Source organism: Alosa pseudoharengus, unplaced genomic scaffold (assembly GCF_046254945.1).
Source record: "Alosa pseudoharengus isolate Yale_2024_CS ecotype anadromous, Long Island Sound unplaced genomic scaffold, YU_APseudo_1.1 YU_APseudo_1.1_scf_4, whole genome shotgun sequence".
Taxonomy (NCBI): domain Eukaryota; kingdom Metazoa; phylum Chordata; class Actinopteri; order Clupeiformes; family Clupeidae; genus Alosa; species Alosa pseudoharengus.
Window position 1 is genome coordinate 4722645 of NW_027468774.1, and position 19357 is coordinate 4742001.

The following is a 19357-nucleotide window of genomic DNA, read 5'->3' on the forward strand; positions in this document are numbered from 1 at the left end:
GAGAAACACAACATCATGAGAAACACACACACACACACACACACACACACACACACACACACACACACACACACACACACACCACCCTCAGCTCCATCTAGAAACACACGCCATGAGAAACACAACATCATGAGAAACACACACACACATACACCACCCTCAGCTCCATCTAGAAACACAACATCATGAGAAACACACACACACACACACACACACACACACACACACCACCCTCAGCTCCATCTAGAAACAAACACCATGAGAAACACAACATCATAAGAAACACACACACACACACACACACACACACACACACACACACACACACCACCCTCAACTCCATCTAGAACCACACACCATGAGAAACACAAAATCATGGGATACACACACACACACACACACACACACACACACACCATGAGAAACACATCATGATGAGAAATACAGACACCGCTCTCAACTCGATCTAGAAACACAACTCCATCTACAAAACACACACGCACACACACCCTCAACTCCATCTAGAAACACAACTCATCTACAACACAACTATCACACACACACACACACACACACACACACACACACACACACACACACACACACACACCTCCATCTAGAAACACAACTCTATCTACAACACAACTATCACACACACACACACACACGTGTCATTAGGCAGGTAATGGATAGCTTACATCTGAAGCTGTCCTGCTGATTAGTTGGCATACAACCTCCTATTTTTCACAGCCAGTTAAGAGGGACAACAACAAGAAATGGTTATATTTTATAATGACGAAGGCTAAATTAAATGGTTGTATTTTATTATTAAGTAGACTAAATGAAATTATTATATTTTATAATGAAGTAGGCTAAATTAAATTATTATATTATATAATGAGGTAGGCTAAATTAAATCTTTCTCCCTAACTGCAAGATGATTTGGCATTGTAAGTACAACATCCAAACATTCAACTCAGGCCAACACAGCAACGCCTTGGATTAACATGCCATGTCTACTATTCGTGCTCCTCTCAAGATCAAGACCATCAAGATCCTCATTTTCTGTTACAGCCGATAAATAATGATATTCGTGATAGCTATAACTAACTAACTAACGCCACATGCCCCAGTGCCTAGGATGCTCTTCGGCATAATGTGTGTAGTCACGTCAATCAGTTCAATTACAAAATTCTACAGGATGAAAAGTTATAAAGCCAAAATCAGACTTGGAACTAGCAATATAAAACATTTCAAGACATTAATTTTCCGCTCTTCACTTATCTCTGTTATGACTCGAGATAGTTCGAGACTCACAATGGACAATTTTTGTGTACCATCACAGATAGATAGATAGATAGATAGATAGATAGATAGATAGATAGATAGATAGATAGATAGATAGATAGATAGATAGATAGATAGATAGATAGATAGATAGATAGATAGATAGATAGATAGATAGATAGATACTTTATTGATCCCCAGGGGAAATTCAAGGTCTCAGCAGCATACATATAACACAAACACATTCTTTAACAGCAGAAAGACTAATTAAAGTATATAATATAAAAACACAACTAAGCAGTAAGGACAGTAGAAGATAAAGAATATGCTAAATATACTAAAATACAAATTATACTCTTAATACAATATGTAAAAATATACTAAAATACAATTACAGAAATACAAATTATACTAACACTTAATCTAAATCAATTCTAAAAACAGTATCCACATAGTGGTGACTAATAAATCAGAGGCGCTTGCAATGACTGAGGCAGGGACTGAGCCTGTGATTCTCTGTGCATAGTAAGGTATGGTAAGGTGCTCTAAGGTGCTCTGTGTGAATGAGTGTCATGGTGGTAGTGCAATGGTGATAGTGGTCATGGTGATAGTGCAAATGAGTAAGTCAACAGTGCAACAATGCAGAAATAAAATAAAGTAAAGTCTATATATCTATATATTTAACTATTTAAGAAAATGTATAAGTGTGGCCACGGGGGGGGGGGGGGGGGGGGTTATGCATATGTGCTAATGTGCTAATATAGCACGCAAACAGTGAGGCATAAAGACAGTGGTACAAGTGGCTAGTGGACAGACAGTACCAAACATGGAGGGGGTGAAGAGGCAGACAGACTATGCAGAGAAGTCTATCTCTCCTCTTCCCTTAAGTGAGGCATTGAACAGTTCAATGGCCCTGGGGACAAATGACTTTCTCAGTCTGTCAGTTGTGCAAGGCAGTGAGCGAAGTCTCCAGCTGATCAGGCTCTTCTGCTTAACAATAGTGCTGTGGAGTGGGTGACACTCATTGTCCAAGATGTTTATCAGTTTGTTCAGGGTCCTTTTGTCAGATAGTGAAGTGATGCACTCCAGTTCAGCTCCCACTACAGAGCCAGCTTTCCTTACCAGCCTGTCAATTCGCCCCACATCCTTCTTCTTTGTGCTTCCTCCCCAGCATACCACTGCATAGAAGAGGACGCTGGCAACAACAGACTGGTAGAACATCCTGAGGAGCTTGCTGCACACATTGAAGGACCGCAGCCTCCTCAGGAAGTGTGTAAATCTCAGTGGAATATTATTGTGTAAATCTCAGTGGAATATCATTGTGTACCATCACAGTGGAATAGTATTGTGTAAATCTCAGTGGAATATTATTGTGTAAATCTCAGTGGAATATCATTGTGTCCCATGACAGTGGAATATTATTGTGTAAATCTAGATGGGCTTCGTCGGCTCTGAGAATGGAGGGGCCTGTAGTAATTAGAGAGTGCCCACAGGCTGTCCTTGTGCCCGCTGCGCCAACACTGGCCCTATGAATGGGCAGCGAGTTGACACTCTGTGACTTCCATCTGTGCCAACCCCTCCATGCCAACAATCCCCTGGTGGCATGGCGACTGTCTGGAATAATTAAACCAGCAGACCGCAATGCAATGCCCTCCTCCCTCAGAGCTAAGCTCCGGGCGCTCCAAGTCACTGCTGAAATATGTGGATGAAAACATGGTTCTACAGATTAGTTCCCCAAGGAGGCCAAGATTAACGAAGAAAGAAAGAAAGAAAGAAAGAAAGAAAGAAAGAAAGGATAAAAGCAAACAAACACAGGTATGCATCAGCTACACCTCTAAATGTTGCAATGTTATAAATGTTGGACGAAGCTAGAGAAGTTTGCACTCTGAAAGAGAAATAATGATGCATTTTGTCAGGCAGAAACTGTTGCTTACTTTTATGTTTATGTCCATGGTTCTTAGCAACGCGACATACAATAATAACAATAAACATGATCAGTTTAAAGGAGTAGTGTTTAACGTCAGCTCTGCACTGATGACCGTGGCCACTGTGTTGAGTACTAGGTGAATGCATGACCAGCGTGTTGTGAATGCATGACCAGTGTGTTGTGAGTGGGTGAATGCATGACCAGTGTGTTGTGAATGCATGACCAGCGTGTTGTGAATGCATGACCAGCGTGTTGTGAATGCATGACCAGCGTGTTGTGAATGCATGACCAGTGTGTTGTGAATGGGTGAATGCATGACCAGTGTGTTGTGAATGCATGACCAGCGTGTTGTGAATGCATGACCAGCGTGTTGTGAATGCATGACCAGTGTGTTGTGAGTGGGTGAATGCATGACCAGTGTGTTGTGAATGCATGACCAGCGTGTTGTGAATGCATGACCAGCGTGTTGTGAATGCATGACCAGTGTGTTGTGAGTGGGTGAATGCATGACCAGTGTGTTGTGAATGCATGACCAGTGTGTTGTGAATGCATGACCAGTGTGTTGTGAGTGGGTGAATGCATGACCAGTGTGTTGTGAGTGGGTGAATGCATGACCAGTGTGTTGTGAATGCATGACCAGCGTGTTGTGAATGCATGACCAGTGTGTTGTGAGTGGGTGAATGCATGACCAGTGTGTTGTGAATGCATGACCAGTGTGTTGTGAATGCATGACCAGTGTGTTGTGAGTGGGTGAATGCATGACCAGTGTGTTGTGAATGCATGACCAGCGTGTTGTGAATGCATGACCAGCGTGTTGTGAATGCATGACCAGTGTGTTGTGAGTGGGTGAATGCATGAACAGTGTGTTGTGAATGCATGACCAGCGTGTTGTGAATGCATGACCAGTGTGTTGTGAGTGGGTGAATGCATGACCAGTGTGTTGTGAATGCATGACCAGTGTGTTGTGAGTGGGTGAATGCATGACCAGTGTGTTGTGAGTGGGTGAATGCATGACCAGTGTGTTGTGAATGCATGACCAGCGTGTTGTGAATGCATGACCAGTGTGTTGTGAGTGGGTGAATGCATGACCAGTGTGTTGTGTGAGTGGGTGAATGCATGACCAGTGTGTTGTGAGTGGGTGAATGCATGACCAGTGTGTTGTGAGTGGGTGAATGCATGACCAGTGTGTTGTGTGAGTGGGTGAATGCATGACCACTGTGTTGTGTACTAGGTGAATGCATGACCAGTGTGTTGTGAGTGGGTGAATGCATGACCAGTGTGTTGTGAATGCATAACCGGTGTGTTGTGAATCCATGACCACTGTGTTGTGTACTAGGTAAATGCATGACCAGTGTGTTGTGAGTGGGTGAATGCATGACCAGTGTGTTGTGAGTGGGTGAATGCATGACCAGTGTGTTGTGAATGCATAACCGGTGTGTTGTGAATCCATGACCACTGTGTTGTGTACTAGGTGAATGCATGACCAGCGTGTTGTGAATACATGACCAGTGTGTTGTGAATGCATGACCAGCGTGTTGTGAATGCATGACCAGTGTGTTGTGAATGCATGACCAGTGTGTTTCGACTGCATGCTAGCCCAGCTGTTTAGCCCTTACGCTACCACTAGATGTGCTGGGGGAATGAATGACCAGTGTGCTGTGTACAGGGTGAATGCATGACCAGTGTGTTGTGTACAGGGTGAATGCATGACCAGTGTGCTGTGTACAGGGGGAATGAATGACCAGTGTGCTGTGAGTGGAGGTCAGTGCTGCTTCAAGGGCACACTAGTCCACAAGGATCTCATACACAATGTCGGTCCATTTTGTCCAAGGTCATTGGATGATCAACTCGACTTGTACCCAGTAAATGGACTGCATTTGAATTGCATTTTTATAGTGCTTTTCCACTAAGCTAATAATGGGTTCAGCTCTAGAATAGAGAATGGTATTGCTATGCTAATGCTACCACACTGATATATGCTCTAATAACATTTATTCATTCAGCAGACACTTTTTCCAAAACAACTTAAATATGTCAACTATATTACAAGGGCATTCTAACATTGTTCCCAGGGCAACTCAAGGTTAAGCGCCTTGCTCAAGGGCACAACAGTGGAAGCCAGGAATTGAACCCACAACATGTCTGGCTACTGCATGCTAGCCCAGCTCCTTAACCACTACGCTACCACCACCCCAGACATAACAGACAGGCATCTCCATCCGACTCCAACCCTGAGGTAGAGGCTAATTTCTGAGAGCTCATGGAAATGACAGGAGCTATGAATGGTGGGAGGCCACAAAGCTGGTCCACACAGAATGCTTTTATCTATGCAGTGTGCCTCTGGTCACCGAGCCCTCTGAGGCGACTTGGATTGCCATTGTCATTCCCATGATTATATATGCTAATACACTGCATATATTTATATTTAATTTATATTCCTCTAAACCACCTTCTGTAAACAAACTGTATACTACTGTCAACACTGCACTATATGTCTTGTCCTGTCTATGCACCACCTGTCTATACTTTGTATATCACATTGCACTTTTCCGCTTTTTTGCACTTCTGGTTAGACGCAAACTGCATTTCGTTGTCTTTGTACTTTGTACTCTGCACAATGACAATAAAGTTGAATCTAATGATTAGAGCTTCAAGCATTCACTACAGCAGAGGTTCTCAACCTTCTCAACGCTAAGACACACTAAGCTAAGGCTCAACCTTTTGGGGGCTAAGCTAAGGCTAAACCAAAACGCTAAGACACACTAAGCTAAGGCTCAACCTTTTGGGGGCTAAGCTAAGGCTGGCTATTAACGTGCCTTTTAGGCTCTCAAAGGTGTAGCTTATAGCCTACACATGGACACAAATTGCATGCTTAAATAGCCTAAGAACTATTTTAAAACTGTTTTGTTAAACTATTCAACAACCGTAACACTTGCCATCACGCATGCACCTCTTCCTCTCCCTCTCTAGTGCACTCACACACACGATGGCAAAGCATCCTCTTTGTGACAGGGCCCTTAACAAGCACATAGCCCATTGTGCAGGCCTACTCTATGAAAATAATTGCTATCACTCAGCTCTTGGATTAACATGATACACAGGATTTACACTTGCAAAGTGATGCAAGTTGATAGACAATTGTGTATCAAATAAAGAAAGAAAAGTTTGCATAATTAAATGATTTTGAATTAATTTTTTGCATATAGCCTTTACTATCTACCCCCCTTTTTGACAACTGACATATCGGTTTTACATATCGGTTATCGGCCTCCTGTTTTGGTAATAATTGATATCGGTATCGGCCCTGAAAAAAACATATCGGTCGATCCCTAATAGACATACGCTCACATGATGTTGAATGAGCTGGGTAACAAGTAAGTATAAGTATACTTAGCCCTATAAGGGCTATTATATAAGTATAAGTATATTATACTTATATAATAGCCCTACAGTCTACTTCATGAGCCTGAATAAAAGCACATTGGGTTCCTAAGAATTCCCCGGCACACCTCACTCTGCCTCAGTCACGACACCACTGATCTTGCACTCTTGCACTCTTGCACTCTTGGACTACTTTTTGCACCTTCGCCATGACACTCACTCTCTTGAGCACCTTCCCATGCACACATAACTAAAGGACTACTGTTGGACTACTTTTTGCACCTTCACCATGATACACAGAATTACAGGCCAGTCCCGGTCCTGTCACTGCAAGCGTCTCATGCTTGATCATCCTCATGCACACTGTAGAATTTTTTTTATTTAATTTATATAGTATATTTAGTTTTGTTAGTTTTTCTTATCTTCTACTGTCTCTATTGTACAGTGGAGTTTTGTTATATGTTTATACTTATATTTACCCTTTCTGCTGTAAGTGCATGTTGTGTGTGATGTCTGTATGCTACTGAGACCTTGAATTTCCCCTTGGGGATCAATAAAGTATCTATCTATCTATCTATCTATCTATCTATCTATCTATCTATCTATCCAAACGTAGAGAAGTCAAAGTAAGAGAGGGGGTACCTGAGAGCAGCCATGCTGTGGGCTAACCTCTACAAGGGAGGGAGCGGGAGAGAGCACTACGCCCGAAAATTTATCAAAACTCCCGTACACACAGGTGTGGTGTGGTCCAGGCACAGCCCTTACTTCATCATCACTGATAACTGATCATAACAGTAGCCTCCAGTTCCTGCTGTGTTTTTCTGTGTAACCTGCTAATGTAGAGATAGTGAGACTGTCTGTGTGTATGTGTGTGTGTGTGTGAGAGAGAGTGAGTAATTGAGTGAGTAGCCTACATGCCTCATGCATATAGGAACAAACATGTCAGTGTGCCAGTAGACCCATCTGCAGCAATCTGAGTTGTGAAGTTAATTCACCTCAATTAACTGTATTTGAGGAACCCATTTAATTTCAAACGGACATTACAAATATGGAGAGAGAAAGCCTAGTCTAATCCCTGATCAATTTTCATGTTTTTACAACAAACTGCTGCTCTAAACACTCCCGTGACCCCAAAATAACACCATGCTCTAGTTTCTTTGATGTTTCAAGACGTGTTCGAGTTACGGCTTGGTGCACTCTCTTTTGGTCCGTTTGTTCAGAAAACTTTTACAGCAGCCAATAAAAGCCGAGTCGCAGCTGTAGGCTACGGTCGTCTCTTTTCGCCTGACCAGAACGGATCTTGCCATTCATAGTTTTCTAAGAGCTCGTGTAAACTTTAGTTGGATATGTAGCTAAGCAATACCTTCAAAGTTTACACGAGACTAACTTCACAGCTTTCGTCATGATGCTATAGGCTGCCTATGATGATATAGACAGACCAATGGATGCTGCAGAAGATGTTACTGCCACGTCCACGCCCCTCCCCATAATGCTACTCATTGATTGTCTTTACTTTTCTCAATCAATCAACCTACAGAATTGTTTCAAACTATACAAGAGAAAGGACTGTGTGTAGCCTGTTACTTTGTAGCAGTCACGTAAGGCCACTGAACACCATAAGTAGTGGCAACATTCCAGACTATACAATTGCAACAGTATCACTGCGTTTTACTAACTAATGAGTTAGCCAAAGGGTGGAAGGAGCGCTGCAGCACGTTCGGACAGGAAACAATTCTCTAGCGAGTAGAAAAACCAAACCTGACAACCTGCACAATTTCATTCGCCATTAGAAGCAAAGCAAATTTGCCAAAGCGTCTACTGAGAAAGACAGCAGGTGAGACAGATAGCTCGTCTAGCCTGTGACCGTGATATCCCTAGTTTAAAATGCCACGACACACAAAATGAAAACGATGAGGTAGCCTGCCTGCCTGGGGTAGCCTACTCCTGACCTTACGCATTTTGGAATAGGCTCATGCTGACTCAAGCAAGCTTCGCATGACGAGAAAGTTTTGTCGAGAAAGCCGGAAGATAAAGTATATAGCCTATACTACGTCTTGGCCACTCACTCACCCCTCACTAATAAAGATGATGACGAGCGGACCTAAAGACAGACTCAAACACCAAAATGACCAAAGAATCTTTCAGCCACCTGGCTTTGAAACAGCCTACAGCAGACGTTTAACCGTAATAGTTTGACATTAACAGTAGGAGGGAATCAAAACACCCAGTGAGTGAGGAAAATTCTAGACTTCCTCCAGTATCGTTCGTTCGTTAGTCTGTATAGTTATGTTGTTAATCAGGGGATGCATTACAATCATGAGTCCTTTCACAAAGATTTTGAGCAGATCGACTCACATTTCACCGACACTGCGTATCCGCGTTCCCGTATGCAAGTCACGGGTGGATAAGTGACTTTTAATCCTTGCTGTACGGTCCACCTCGATGCCGTTTCTGCAACAGAAAGAAGGTCACTGCTTGTTGGGCTTCTCTCCGCCTCATTATAGCAAGATGCCTGTGTCGCCACCTTGTGGGTAGCCTATGATTTTTCCTGACCTGGCATATCCATAGGGGCATATCGCTTGCTGTTCTAATACTTGGACTTCCAAGTCATAGACTTTGCGCAACAGAAACTCATTCAAGATTAAATAAATAATTAAGGATATTAGTGGCGGTGATGCACTGAATGGTGCCTAATCCAATATAACTGTTTTTCTTGTTGCTATTGTTGTTGATGTTTTAAAAAAGAAGACAAATATAATAGCACTTGATAAACTCTCGCACTGTCTTTGAATTATGCAGTTTACTGCACCTTCAGTTTAAGGCCAATTTGACTTTTTCAGAAAATAATTGCTTGTTTAATCAAATAAATCAAATCGATTTTGTCAATAGGCTCCTTGTATTTTCGTCCATCATATCCAATAGAGGCCGCTGTTCTCCTTTCTAAAACGGCTCTGTTCTGAACACCGGGACACCGGGAGCAGACGGGCTTTAGTTGATGACGTAAACTGTTGTGCTGTGTTTTATGCTGTGTGACCCGACCCAGGCAGTAGTAGTATGTACAATGCCGAGGACAGTTGTCAAAAGAAAGAAGTTGTTAATGAAAAGTTACTCGACTGATTCCTACTACAGGGCAAAGTCACAGTTACGAAACGACGTCCATTTTTAAACGTAACGTGACGAAGTCTGTAACGTAGTACAGTGTGTTCTGTAGTTCTGTAGCCGTCCTTCCTTCCTTCGGTCATTCATTTGCTGTGCTGGGCATAAATATGAGAAGACGACCATTTGGGCTTTTAAAAAAGGTGAATAACCTTTCATAACATGGCATACTATGGCTTGGCTTTCGTGCAAAATTTTAACTCAGGCTAATGAATAGCTAGTGTTGTCATGGTACTCTCATGTGAGTTGTGCAATTGCATTCAAACTCCCAGATTTATTCATTATCAGACTGTGTGATTAGTTGACTGTGTCTCTTGTATATTAATAATGCTCCTTATGTTAAACTTGATATAAAACATGGCTTTCACCTTAGCACCACCACCACTTAGACAACCATTGTTGCACAGATATCAACCCTGGCACTGTTTTTCTCTTGTAGCTAACCTCTGGAAATGTTTAAGTCATTGCGAACTCTCTTCAGGCCGGAGCTGGTGTTGACCAGGTCCAGCTCCAGTTATGTAACAAGAATGAGGTCAGTGGTGCGAACCGCCTGAAAGAACCTGCATAGCACTGTGTCACTGCATATGAACCTGCATAGCACTGTGGCACTGCATATGAACCTGCATAGCACTGTGTCACTGCATATGTGCTGACGGTCTGCTGTGTCCTGCTCTGGTAAGGCACCTGATGAAGCTGAAGGAGGATGACGGGGCGTGCCTGGAGGCTCTTCGCTCTGGCCATCTGCTGCTCTACCACCGGCTGGCCCCTCTGTTGCAGAAGTCTCCCGCCACCGCCTCCACGCCAGGACTCTTCCAGCCGCCCGCCATCAACACCAGCGGTACATAACAGTGCTGGCCTGTCTGTTTAACACCAGTGCTTAAAGGAACACTCACTCACTCACCTACTCACTCACTCACTCACTCACTCACACGTACTTACTTACTCACTCACTCACTCACTCACTAACTGACTCACTCATTCACTAACTCATTCACTCACTCACTCACTCACTCACACGTACTTACTTACTCACTCACTCACTCACACATACATACTTACTCACTCACTCACTCACTCACTAACTCACTCACTCATTCACTAACTCATTCACTCACTCGTTAACTCACTCACTCACTTGCTCACTCTCTCTGTCCTGCACAGTAGCTCAAAGACACATTCATACTCATTCCTACACTCACTCTCACACTCTCACTCTCTCTCTCTGTCCAGCACAGTAGCTCAAAGACACATTCATACTCATTCCTACACTCACTCTCACCACTGATTCTGAAACACATTCACTCCCTCTTTTCTGGCGTGTACACAACACATGCATGAGGTTGCAAGCGTGATATCAAAATCAGCAGATCAAAGTCTCATGGAATATCAGTTTGGCCCTAGAAGTATGAGTGTGAAATTAGGAGGCTGGCACAGGCTCAGAACCATGGACACACCACCAGAACCTCTACACAGACAGAGTATATGGGCCTAGAATTTTTTTGGTGTACATAATTTAACGTAAAGAGAGAAAATATTGGGTAACAATTTACTTGAGAGTATCGACATAAGAGTGATATAACACTGTCATGAACACATAACACTGTTATGACACATGAATCCTAACCCTAATCCTAACTCTAACTCTAACCTCTAACTCACTACGCCGCTCCGTCCAGCATTTTTTGTATTTGTTATTTTTTAAAAGTATTTGTCATGTCTTGATGTCATGGGCACGCTGGCGACTACGCCGCTCCATCCGGCATCTTTTGTCTTGTTGTTATGTGTCTTGTTTGTGGAGCGCTGTGGGTTGCACTCTGTGCATGTTTAAATGCGCTTTAAAAATAAAACTGACTTGACTTAACTCTAACCCTAACACTAAACCTAACCCTTATCCTAACCCTAACTTGTTATGACAAAAAACGAATGTCACTTAATAACAGAAGCGTTGTCATAAACGTTTATAACAGAAGCGTTGTCATAAACGTTTATGACTTGTTTATGACACGTTCATGACAATGTCATGTCACTTTTATGTCGATACTGTCAAGTAAAGTGTAACCAGACAAGTACCCAGTTTGAATATGCCAACATGTCATGTTTAAATGTGTGTACTAGGGTTCTGTCTATGCCATTAAACCTGATGCAGGTCACCACAAAGCTGTGGATGGAATAAACAGTGTGTTGTTGTTTTTTCAGATTTTGAAGGAGTACTTGACAAACTTGGGAAGAGCCGGGCGCTTGTGAATGAAGCAGTTCTTATTGCCTGCACTGAACAGCATGAGGCCCAGTTTTCTCTTGATGTTGGTAAGAGTCCCCTTATAAATCGACTCACACATTCTCACCACACATGCGCATGCACACACACACAGACACACACACACACACACACACACACACACACACACACACACACACACACACACACACACACACACACACACACACAACAGTTAAAGGAAAATTCCGGTATTTAGCACTTTGAGTCCCTTTTCTGGTTTGTTTTGGATGAACTAGAGTGGTGGACACCGACATTTTGACGATTGGTCCTGCAGGTATGTCCTAAAACAACCCTTAACGTTCGTTTTCAAAACTGTGCAACTCACCGAGTGGTTAGTGGTGTTCGTTGATTATTAAAATCAAATATATCGGCGCAATGTATGATTTCCAATTCCAGCCGTCTTATTTGCTATTGTGGAACTATTTTTTCAGACAACTCACAACCGCGTATAAACTTCTGCTCAATATTTGAACCTGAAGCATAGACGGTAGTGCAGTAATATCAACGTGCAATGAGTCTTCTAACAGAAATCAATGGGATTTTACAAAATGGCAAATAAAACACGACAGAAACTGTATTTCGCTACGCTACTTGTTTTGGAACATCAACGAACACCACTAACCACTCGGGGAGTTGCACAGTTTTGAAAACGAACGTTAAGGGTTGTTTGAGTATGCCTGTTGGCAGCCACTCTGAGTAGTCAAAGGCGATTCAAAACGAGTCAGAAAAGTCGAGACAGGACCAATCGTCAAAATTTCGGTGTCCACCACTTTAGTTCATCCAAAACAAACCAGAAAAGGGACTCAAAGTGCTAAATACCGGAATTTTCCTTTAAAGCCCTGACTGATTGAACACTGATGAGTCAGTGTTCTTCTGTCTTCTGTCAAGTTCTTCTGTGTGTCACCCTCTTCATGGACATCACATCCTTTTCTCTCTCTGTCTCTCTCTTTCACACACACACACACACACACACACACACATGCACATTTATACACACCCTGCTCTCATACTGCATGTCACATACACTCAAACACACACACACATCCTCCCTGTCCTGTGCAGGGGTCCTGGATAAGTCTGAGGTGGAGAGGTTGTGTGGAGGAGCGTTCATTGACCTGAGGAAGGCCTTCTTCCTCCTCCGAGGCCCAGAGGCCCCGCTGGTGGCCCGGGTACGAAACACCACATCTGGATTCTAGAACTACAGTAGAGTACCGTAAACACCACATCTGGATTCTAGAACTACAGTAGAGTACTGTAAACACCACATCTATATTCTAGAGCTACAGCAGAGTACCGTGAACACCACATCTGGATTCTAGAGCTACAGTAGAGTACCGTAAACACCACATCTGGATTCTAGAGCTACAGTAGAGTACCGTAAACACCACATCTATATTCTAGAGCTACAGTAGAGTACCGTAAACACCACATCTGGATTCTAGAACTACAGTAGAGTACCGTAAACACCACATCTATATTCTAGAGCTACAGTAGAGTACCGTAAACACCACATCTGGATTCTAGAACTACAGTAGAGTACCGGAAACACCACATCTATATTATAGAACTACAGTAGAGTACCGTAAACACCACATCTATATTATAGAACTACAGTAGAGTACCGTAAACACCACATCTAGAAATACAGAAGAATACCATAAACATCACATCTAGAACTAAAGCAGAGTATGTGTATTATAAACACCACATCTAGAACTAAAGCAGAGTATGTGTATTATAAACACCATAAATCATTATAGAGGCAGTGATGGAATGTGGGCATGTATGTTGGGGATGGCGTAGGTTATGTACATTTGAAACATTAATGCCAAGTGAATAACAGAGAACATGGTAAAATATTTCATTCATCCATTTTGTTTTACCTTTAATTTGAGGTGGATAACTGAAACACGTTGGTATGTGAACTAGCTATCAAGTCTAAAGACTGACCCCATTTGCTGTTGACCTGTGTGTGACCTCAGGGCCAGGCACTGCTGCGTTGGCACCAGACCCATGGCTTCTGCAGTGCCAGTGGGCACCCCACCTTCAGGAACCAGTCGGGCAGCCAGCGCGTGTGCCACAGCAGTGGGCAAACCTACTACCCAAAGGTACGGGCCTTACCCAGCCAGGCACCAGGGCAGTGGGCAAACCTACTACCCAAAGGTACGGGCCTTACCCAGCCAGGCACCAGGGCAGTGGGCAAACCTACTACCCAAAGGTACGGGCCTTACCCAGCCAGGCGCCAGGGCAGTGGGCAAACCTACTACCCAAAGGTACGGGCCTTACCCAGCCAGGCACCAGGGCAGTGGGCAAACCTACTACCCAAAGGTACGGGCCTTACCCAGCCAGGCGCCAGGGCAGTGGGCAAACCTACTACCCAAAGGTACGGGCCTTACCCAGTCAGGCGCCAGGGCAGTGGGCAAACCTACTACCCAAAGGTACGGGCCTTACCCAGCCAGGCGCCAGGGCAGTGGGCAAACCTACTACCCAAAGGTACGGGCCTTACCCAGCCAGGCACCGGGGGCCGAAGGGAATCTTACTGTTCTATCTGCTCTTCAAGAGCTTCCTTCAGAGTAACCAATGCACAATGACAAATAAATACAATCAGATGTATAGTAATGGCAGAATAATAAAAATCAAGGCTTCCCAAAGTTTTGCCACAGAAAAGAAATGCAACACTGCTACCTCATAAATCTAAATCGACTGGCTAGCAGTGTTTTCTGGTACTGTGGGATATCTCAGAGAGGTTAGTTTATTTGTAAGTAAATGCATGTACCTGTTTGCCCTGTAGATGGCGCCAGTGGTGATTACCCTAATATCCGATGGCACCCAGTGTCTACTGGGGAGGCAGGCCACCTTCCCCAGAGGCATGTACAGCGCCCTGGCAGGATTCTGTGACATGGGTGAGTGTGTGTGTGTATGTGTGTGTGTGTGTGTGTGTGTGTGTTGTACGTGAGACCATAGAGGAGACATTGCTCAGAGAGGTGGCTGAGGTGGGCTTGGAGCTGGTGTGTGTGTGTGTAATGCTGTGTGTGTGTGTGTGTTGTACGTGAGACCATAGAGGAGACGTTGCGGAGAGAGGTGGCAGAGGAGGTGGGCTTGGAGCTGTGTGTGTGTGTGTGTGTATAATGCTGTGTGTGTGTATAATGCTGTGTGTGTGTGTATAATGCTGTGTGTGTGTGTATAATGCTGTGTGTGTGTGTGTATAATGCTGTGTGTGTGTGTGTGTGTGTGTGTGTGTGTGTGTGTGTATAATGCTGTGTGTGTGTGTATAATGCTGTGTGTGTGTGTGTGTAATGGTGTGTGTGTGTGTGTGTGTGTGTTGCAGGTGAGACCATAGAGGAGACGTTGCGGAGAGAGGTGGCAGAGGAGGTGGGCTTGGAGCTGGACTCGTGGCGAGTGTCGGGCACTCAGCACTGGCCTTTTCCCCAGAGCTCCTTCATGGTGGCCTGCCACGCAACCGTTACCCCTGGCAACACACAGGTCAGTCTCCTGCCACAGTGTGCATGACCTTTTATAAGTCCAGTTGCAATTGATGAACTGTGATGAACTGCCCTACTTGTGATTGTTTTTAGAGATTTTAAAGGTTTTATAACGATGCTACAGATTTTGTGGCTGGTGCTACAAATCTATTCACCTTTGTAGCACCAGTACTATGTGCAAAAGAGTTAACATACAACTCTCCTGAACGTGCATCTCGTCTGTGATTTGCTGGAACAGTTTTTTATGTTTTTATGGGCTAGGTTTGCCCAGGTTGTTTTTGTTGCCGTTTTTGGAGCCTGGGCTGTCCACAGAGATCGCGTTTTTCTACAGTGTATTCAGGACACAGACAGCTAGCGGTTGGTTAGGTGATGTTTGCAGTGACATAAAATGTTTTAGCCTAAAAACGTGTGCCACTGCTTAGAGCACCTTTAACATACAACCCTGGAATCGCACATATCTCATGTCAGGCTATTCTATCTGATACACCATGCTGATGCTGCACCCTAAAATAACTAGCCCTCATCACCTCACGCATGACACATAAAAAGGTTCATGCAAAAAAATTAATGAAATGTTAATGAGAAACTTTCTTATATTTGGGAATGGAAAAATAATTGCTAATGGACAAATTAACCATTAGATTAATCAGAAAAAAAAATATTGTTAGATTAGTCGATTAATCGAATAAATAGTCGTGAGATTAATAGTTTATAAAATAATCGTTTGGGACAGCTCTAGTGTGTGTGTGTGTGTGTGTGTGTGTGTGAAACCCACTGATGGCCGGGCCTGCTTGTTGTGCAGGTGAGTTTAAACCATGAGGAGCTGGAGGACGCACGCTGGTTCTCTCTGCAGGAGATCGAGGAGGCGCTGCGTCTGAAGAAGCCGCCCCGTAACCCCGAGGGGGAGACCCCCACCCTCTGGGTGCCCCCCAGCTACGCCATCGCACACCAGCTGGTGCAGGAGTGGGTGCAGCAGCAACGGAGTGCTGCACGCTAGTAACACACACACACACACACACAAACACATAGGCACAGGCACACAGACACACACACACACACACAAACACATAGGCACAGGCACACAGACACACACACACACACACACACACATAGGCACAGGCACACAGACACACACACACACACACACACACACACATAGACACAGGCACACAGACACACACACACACACACACACACATAGACACAGGCACACATAGGCACACTCTCACACACACACACACACACACAGGCAGGCACGCACAAACACACACACACACACACACAGGCACTAAGCAACAATACATGGACCATTCAGCTATCTAGAAGATACAGTAGAAGACTTCACAAAAACAGTTGTTGGTATTAGTGCAGAAACTGTCAGACCCAGTTCTACAGATGGCTCTTCCATCTGCTAAGTTAGAAGGCCAGCGCAGAACCATGGCCACACCACCAGAACCTCTAAACAGACCAGAGTATGGGCCTTTTACTAACTCTAGAGAACCTGAAGAACTTGGAATACACAACTGAAGCACTTGCGGCCAGCAAAAAAAAACAGCCATGTTACACCAGGTACATCTGTGAGGATGCAACTGCAGATCTACTGGAGTCGTACGTTATCACATACATTATCACACCGGATCAACTGGAGTCGTACGTTATCACATACGTTATCACATACATTATCACACCGGATCAACTGGAGTCGTACGTTATCACATACATTATCACACCGGATCAACTGGAGTCGTACGTTATCACATACGTTATCACATACGTTATCACAACGGATCAACTGGAGTCGTACGTTATCACATACGTTATCACATACGTTATCACACCGGATCTACTGGAGTCGTACGTTATCACATACGTTATCACACCGGATCTACTGGAGTCGTACGTTATCACGTACGTTATCACACCGGATCTACTGGAGTCGTACGTTATTGCTTATGTTATCGGACCGGATCTACTGGAGCCGCACATTACAGAGCTGTCACAGAGAGGATCACATGTCCTGAGTAGACTGCCCAGCTGATTGCCCTCTACCACCCAGATGTTTCCAGATGTTTCCAGATGTTGTCCAGACTGTGCTCTGGCTGAGAGTAATGCCATGCACACAGCTGTGGGGTGGGAGAGGTGTGTGGACCCACCGTGTGCCTTAAAGTGATCAGTAACACGTAACTTGGATAGTCCGCATCCAAGGACTTTACAGCTCATCTGTTAAGATTCAATTTAAGTATGAAAAATAGTTACTGAACACATCACCCAAACAATACCCAGCCCCTAACCTTAAAGGAATTATCCGGAGTAAAATGCACTTTAGATCGATTTCCGGATGATTGGGGGTACATACGTTGAGTTGACATCAAAATTATGTCATTCGGATGTGTTTTGAGAAAGTTCGATTGTACCGTTTTCAGTCACAACTCGTAGCCTGGAAGTGAGCGGGGCATTTCAATTGCGCCGCTACAAAACGCTATTTTTATACCTCTTCTACAGTTCCAAACAACATAACACTTACGTGGTAGTGAGTAGAGGGTCACTAAAGCCAAACCGAAGTATCCCGAGGTCTTTATGTGGTCGAATAGAGAGTCCAGAATGAATTTCATCAAGCCAGTACCTTTCCGGAAATGTTGCCATCTTTGCCGCCACCTTGAGAGGAAAGTCCGTAGGAGTCTTATTGCTGTGTAACACGCTCTGGAAATTCACAATTTCGTCGCCGTTTTAAAAAAAAAAAACATAGTCCAGTCCATACAACTTCATTTCAATTTCAAAAGAAATACTGGACTATGTTTTTTTTTTGTTTAAAAACGGCGACGAAATTGTGAATTTCCAGAGCGTGTTACAACACACTCAGCAATAAGACTCCTACGGACTTTCCCCTCAAGGTGGCGGCAAAGATGGCAACATTTCTGTAAAGGTACTGGCTTGATGAAATTCATTCTGGACTCTCTATTCGACCACATAAAGACCTCGGGATACTTCGGTTTGGCTTTAGGGACCCTCTACTCACTACCACGTAAGTGTTATGTTGTTTGGAACTGTAGAAGAGGTACAAAAATAGCGCTTTGTAGCGGCGCAATTGAAATGCCCCGCTCACTTCCAGGCTACGAGTTGTGACTGAAAACGGTACAATCGAACTTTCTCAAAACACATCCGAATGACATAATTTTGATGTCAACTCAACGTATGTACCCCCAATCATCCGGAAATTGATCTAAAGTGCATTTTACTCCGGATAATTCCTTTAACCTTAATCTTACCCATAACTTGCAGTTCTCATTGTCAACAAATAGTTTGTTGATTACCTGAGCATCTGTAGTTAGGCTAAAGGGGACAATTCTAACCAAGGGTGACCAAATGATCTTCTGTACTGATGCCACTGTAGGTGTGATCATCAGCTATCAGCCCAGGGCCTTTAGCCTCTGTGCTAGCACATCCATCTCTCAGTCTGAGGTGCTGCAAGTTTGTGGGTTTTGCTCCTGGGCAGCTGCAGAGCTGAACCGTGCAGTGAAGCGCCCCTGCTGAAAAAAAAAGGCCGGCCAGCTAAAGGTGGTTTGCTGGTTGACCAGCTTGTTAACCAGCTTGTTTGATCACCCTATGATGGTTGACCTGCTAGACCAGCAAAACTCTTGCGAAAACATACCTTCAGCTGGTTTTACCAGCTTATGATGGTAATTCAGCTGGTTTTGCTTGTCGTACCACCTCAAGCTGGTCATTTTAGCTGGTGTTGCTGGTCTATAGTGCTGGTTGACAGGCTGGTCACCAGCATGACCATCTTGCACCAGCTGTATCCCACAAGACAGGCTGGTCACACCAGCATGACCAGCTTCCTCAGATGGT

General features: G+C 44.0%; 2 protein-coding genes across 4 annotated transcripts in view; one reads left to right on the plus strand and one right to left on the minus strand.

Annotated features, from left to right (window-relative positions):
- The window catches only part of p4ha1a (prolyl 4-hydroxylase, alpha polypeptide I a), a 33346-nt gene extending 24268 nt beyond the window's left edge, over window positions 1–9078 (minus strand). For all 3 annotated transcript variants that reach the window (XM_076267012.1, XM_076267011.1, XM_076267013.1), the window contains exon 1: window positions 8951–9078. The gene's annotated coding sequence lies outside the window, so the exon portion shown is untranslated. The remainder of the gene's footprint in view (window positions 1–8950) is intronic.
- Window positions 9079–9651: 573 nt separating this feature from the next.
- nudt13 (nudix (nucleoside diphosphate linked moiety X)-type motif 13) lies at window positions 9652–17814 on the plus strand. The gene is made up of 9 exons (XM_076266593.1): window positions 9652–9894; window positions 10191–10283; window positions 10432–10589; window positions 11948–12055; window positions 13092–13198; window positions 14012–14137; window positions 14821–14932; window positions 15358–15512; window positions 16314–17814. Exons 2-9 carry the CDS (start codon window positions 10204–10206, stop codon window positions 16506–16508), a joined length of 1041 nt encoding a protein of 346 aa, XP_076122708.1. The 5' UTR covers window positions 9652–9894; window positions 10191–10203; the 3' UTR covers window positions 16509–17814.
- The last annotated feature ends 1543 nt before the right edge of the window (window positions 17815–19357 follow it).

Bases quoted from the DNA above. Each gene is read 5' to 3' on its own strand.
- nudt13 (XM_076266593.1), top strand. From the start codon at position 10,204: ATGTTTAAGTCATTGCGAACTCTCTTCAGGCCGGAGCTGGTGTTGACC. The intron at 13,199-14,011 runs GTACGAAACACC...GTGTGACCTCAG, and splicing joins AGGCCCCGCTGGTGGCCCGG to GGCCAGGCACTGCTGCGTTG. The intron at 14,138-14,820 runs GTACGGGCCTTA...TTTGCCCTGTAG, and splicing joins GGCAAACCTACTACCCAAAG to ATGGCGCCAGTGGTGATTAC.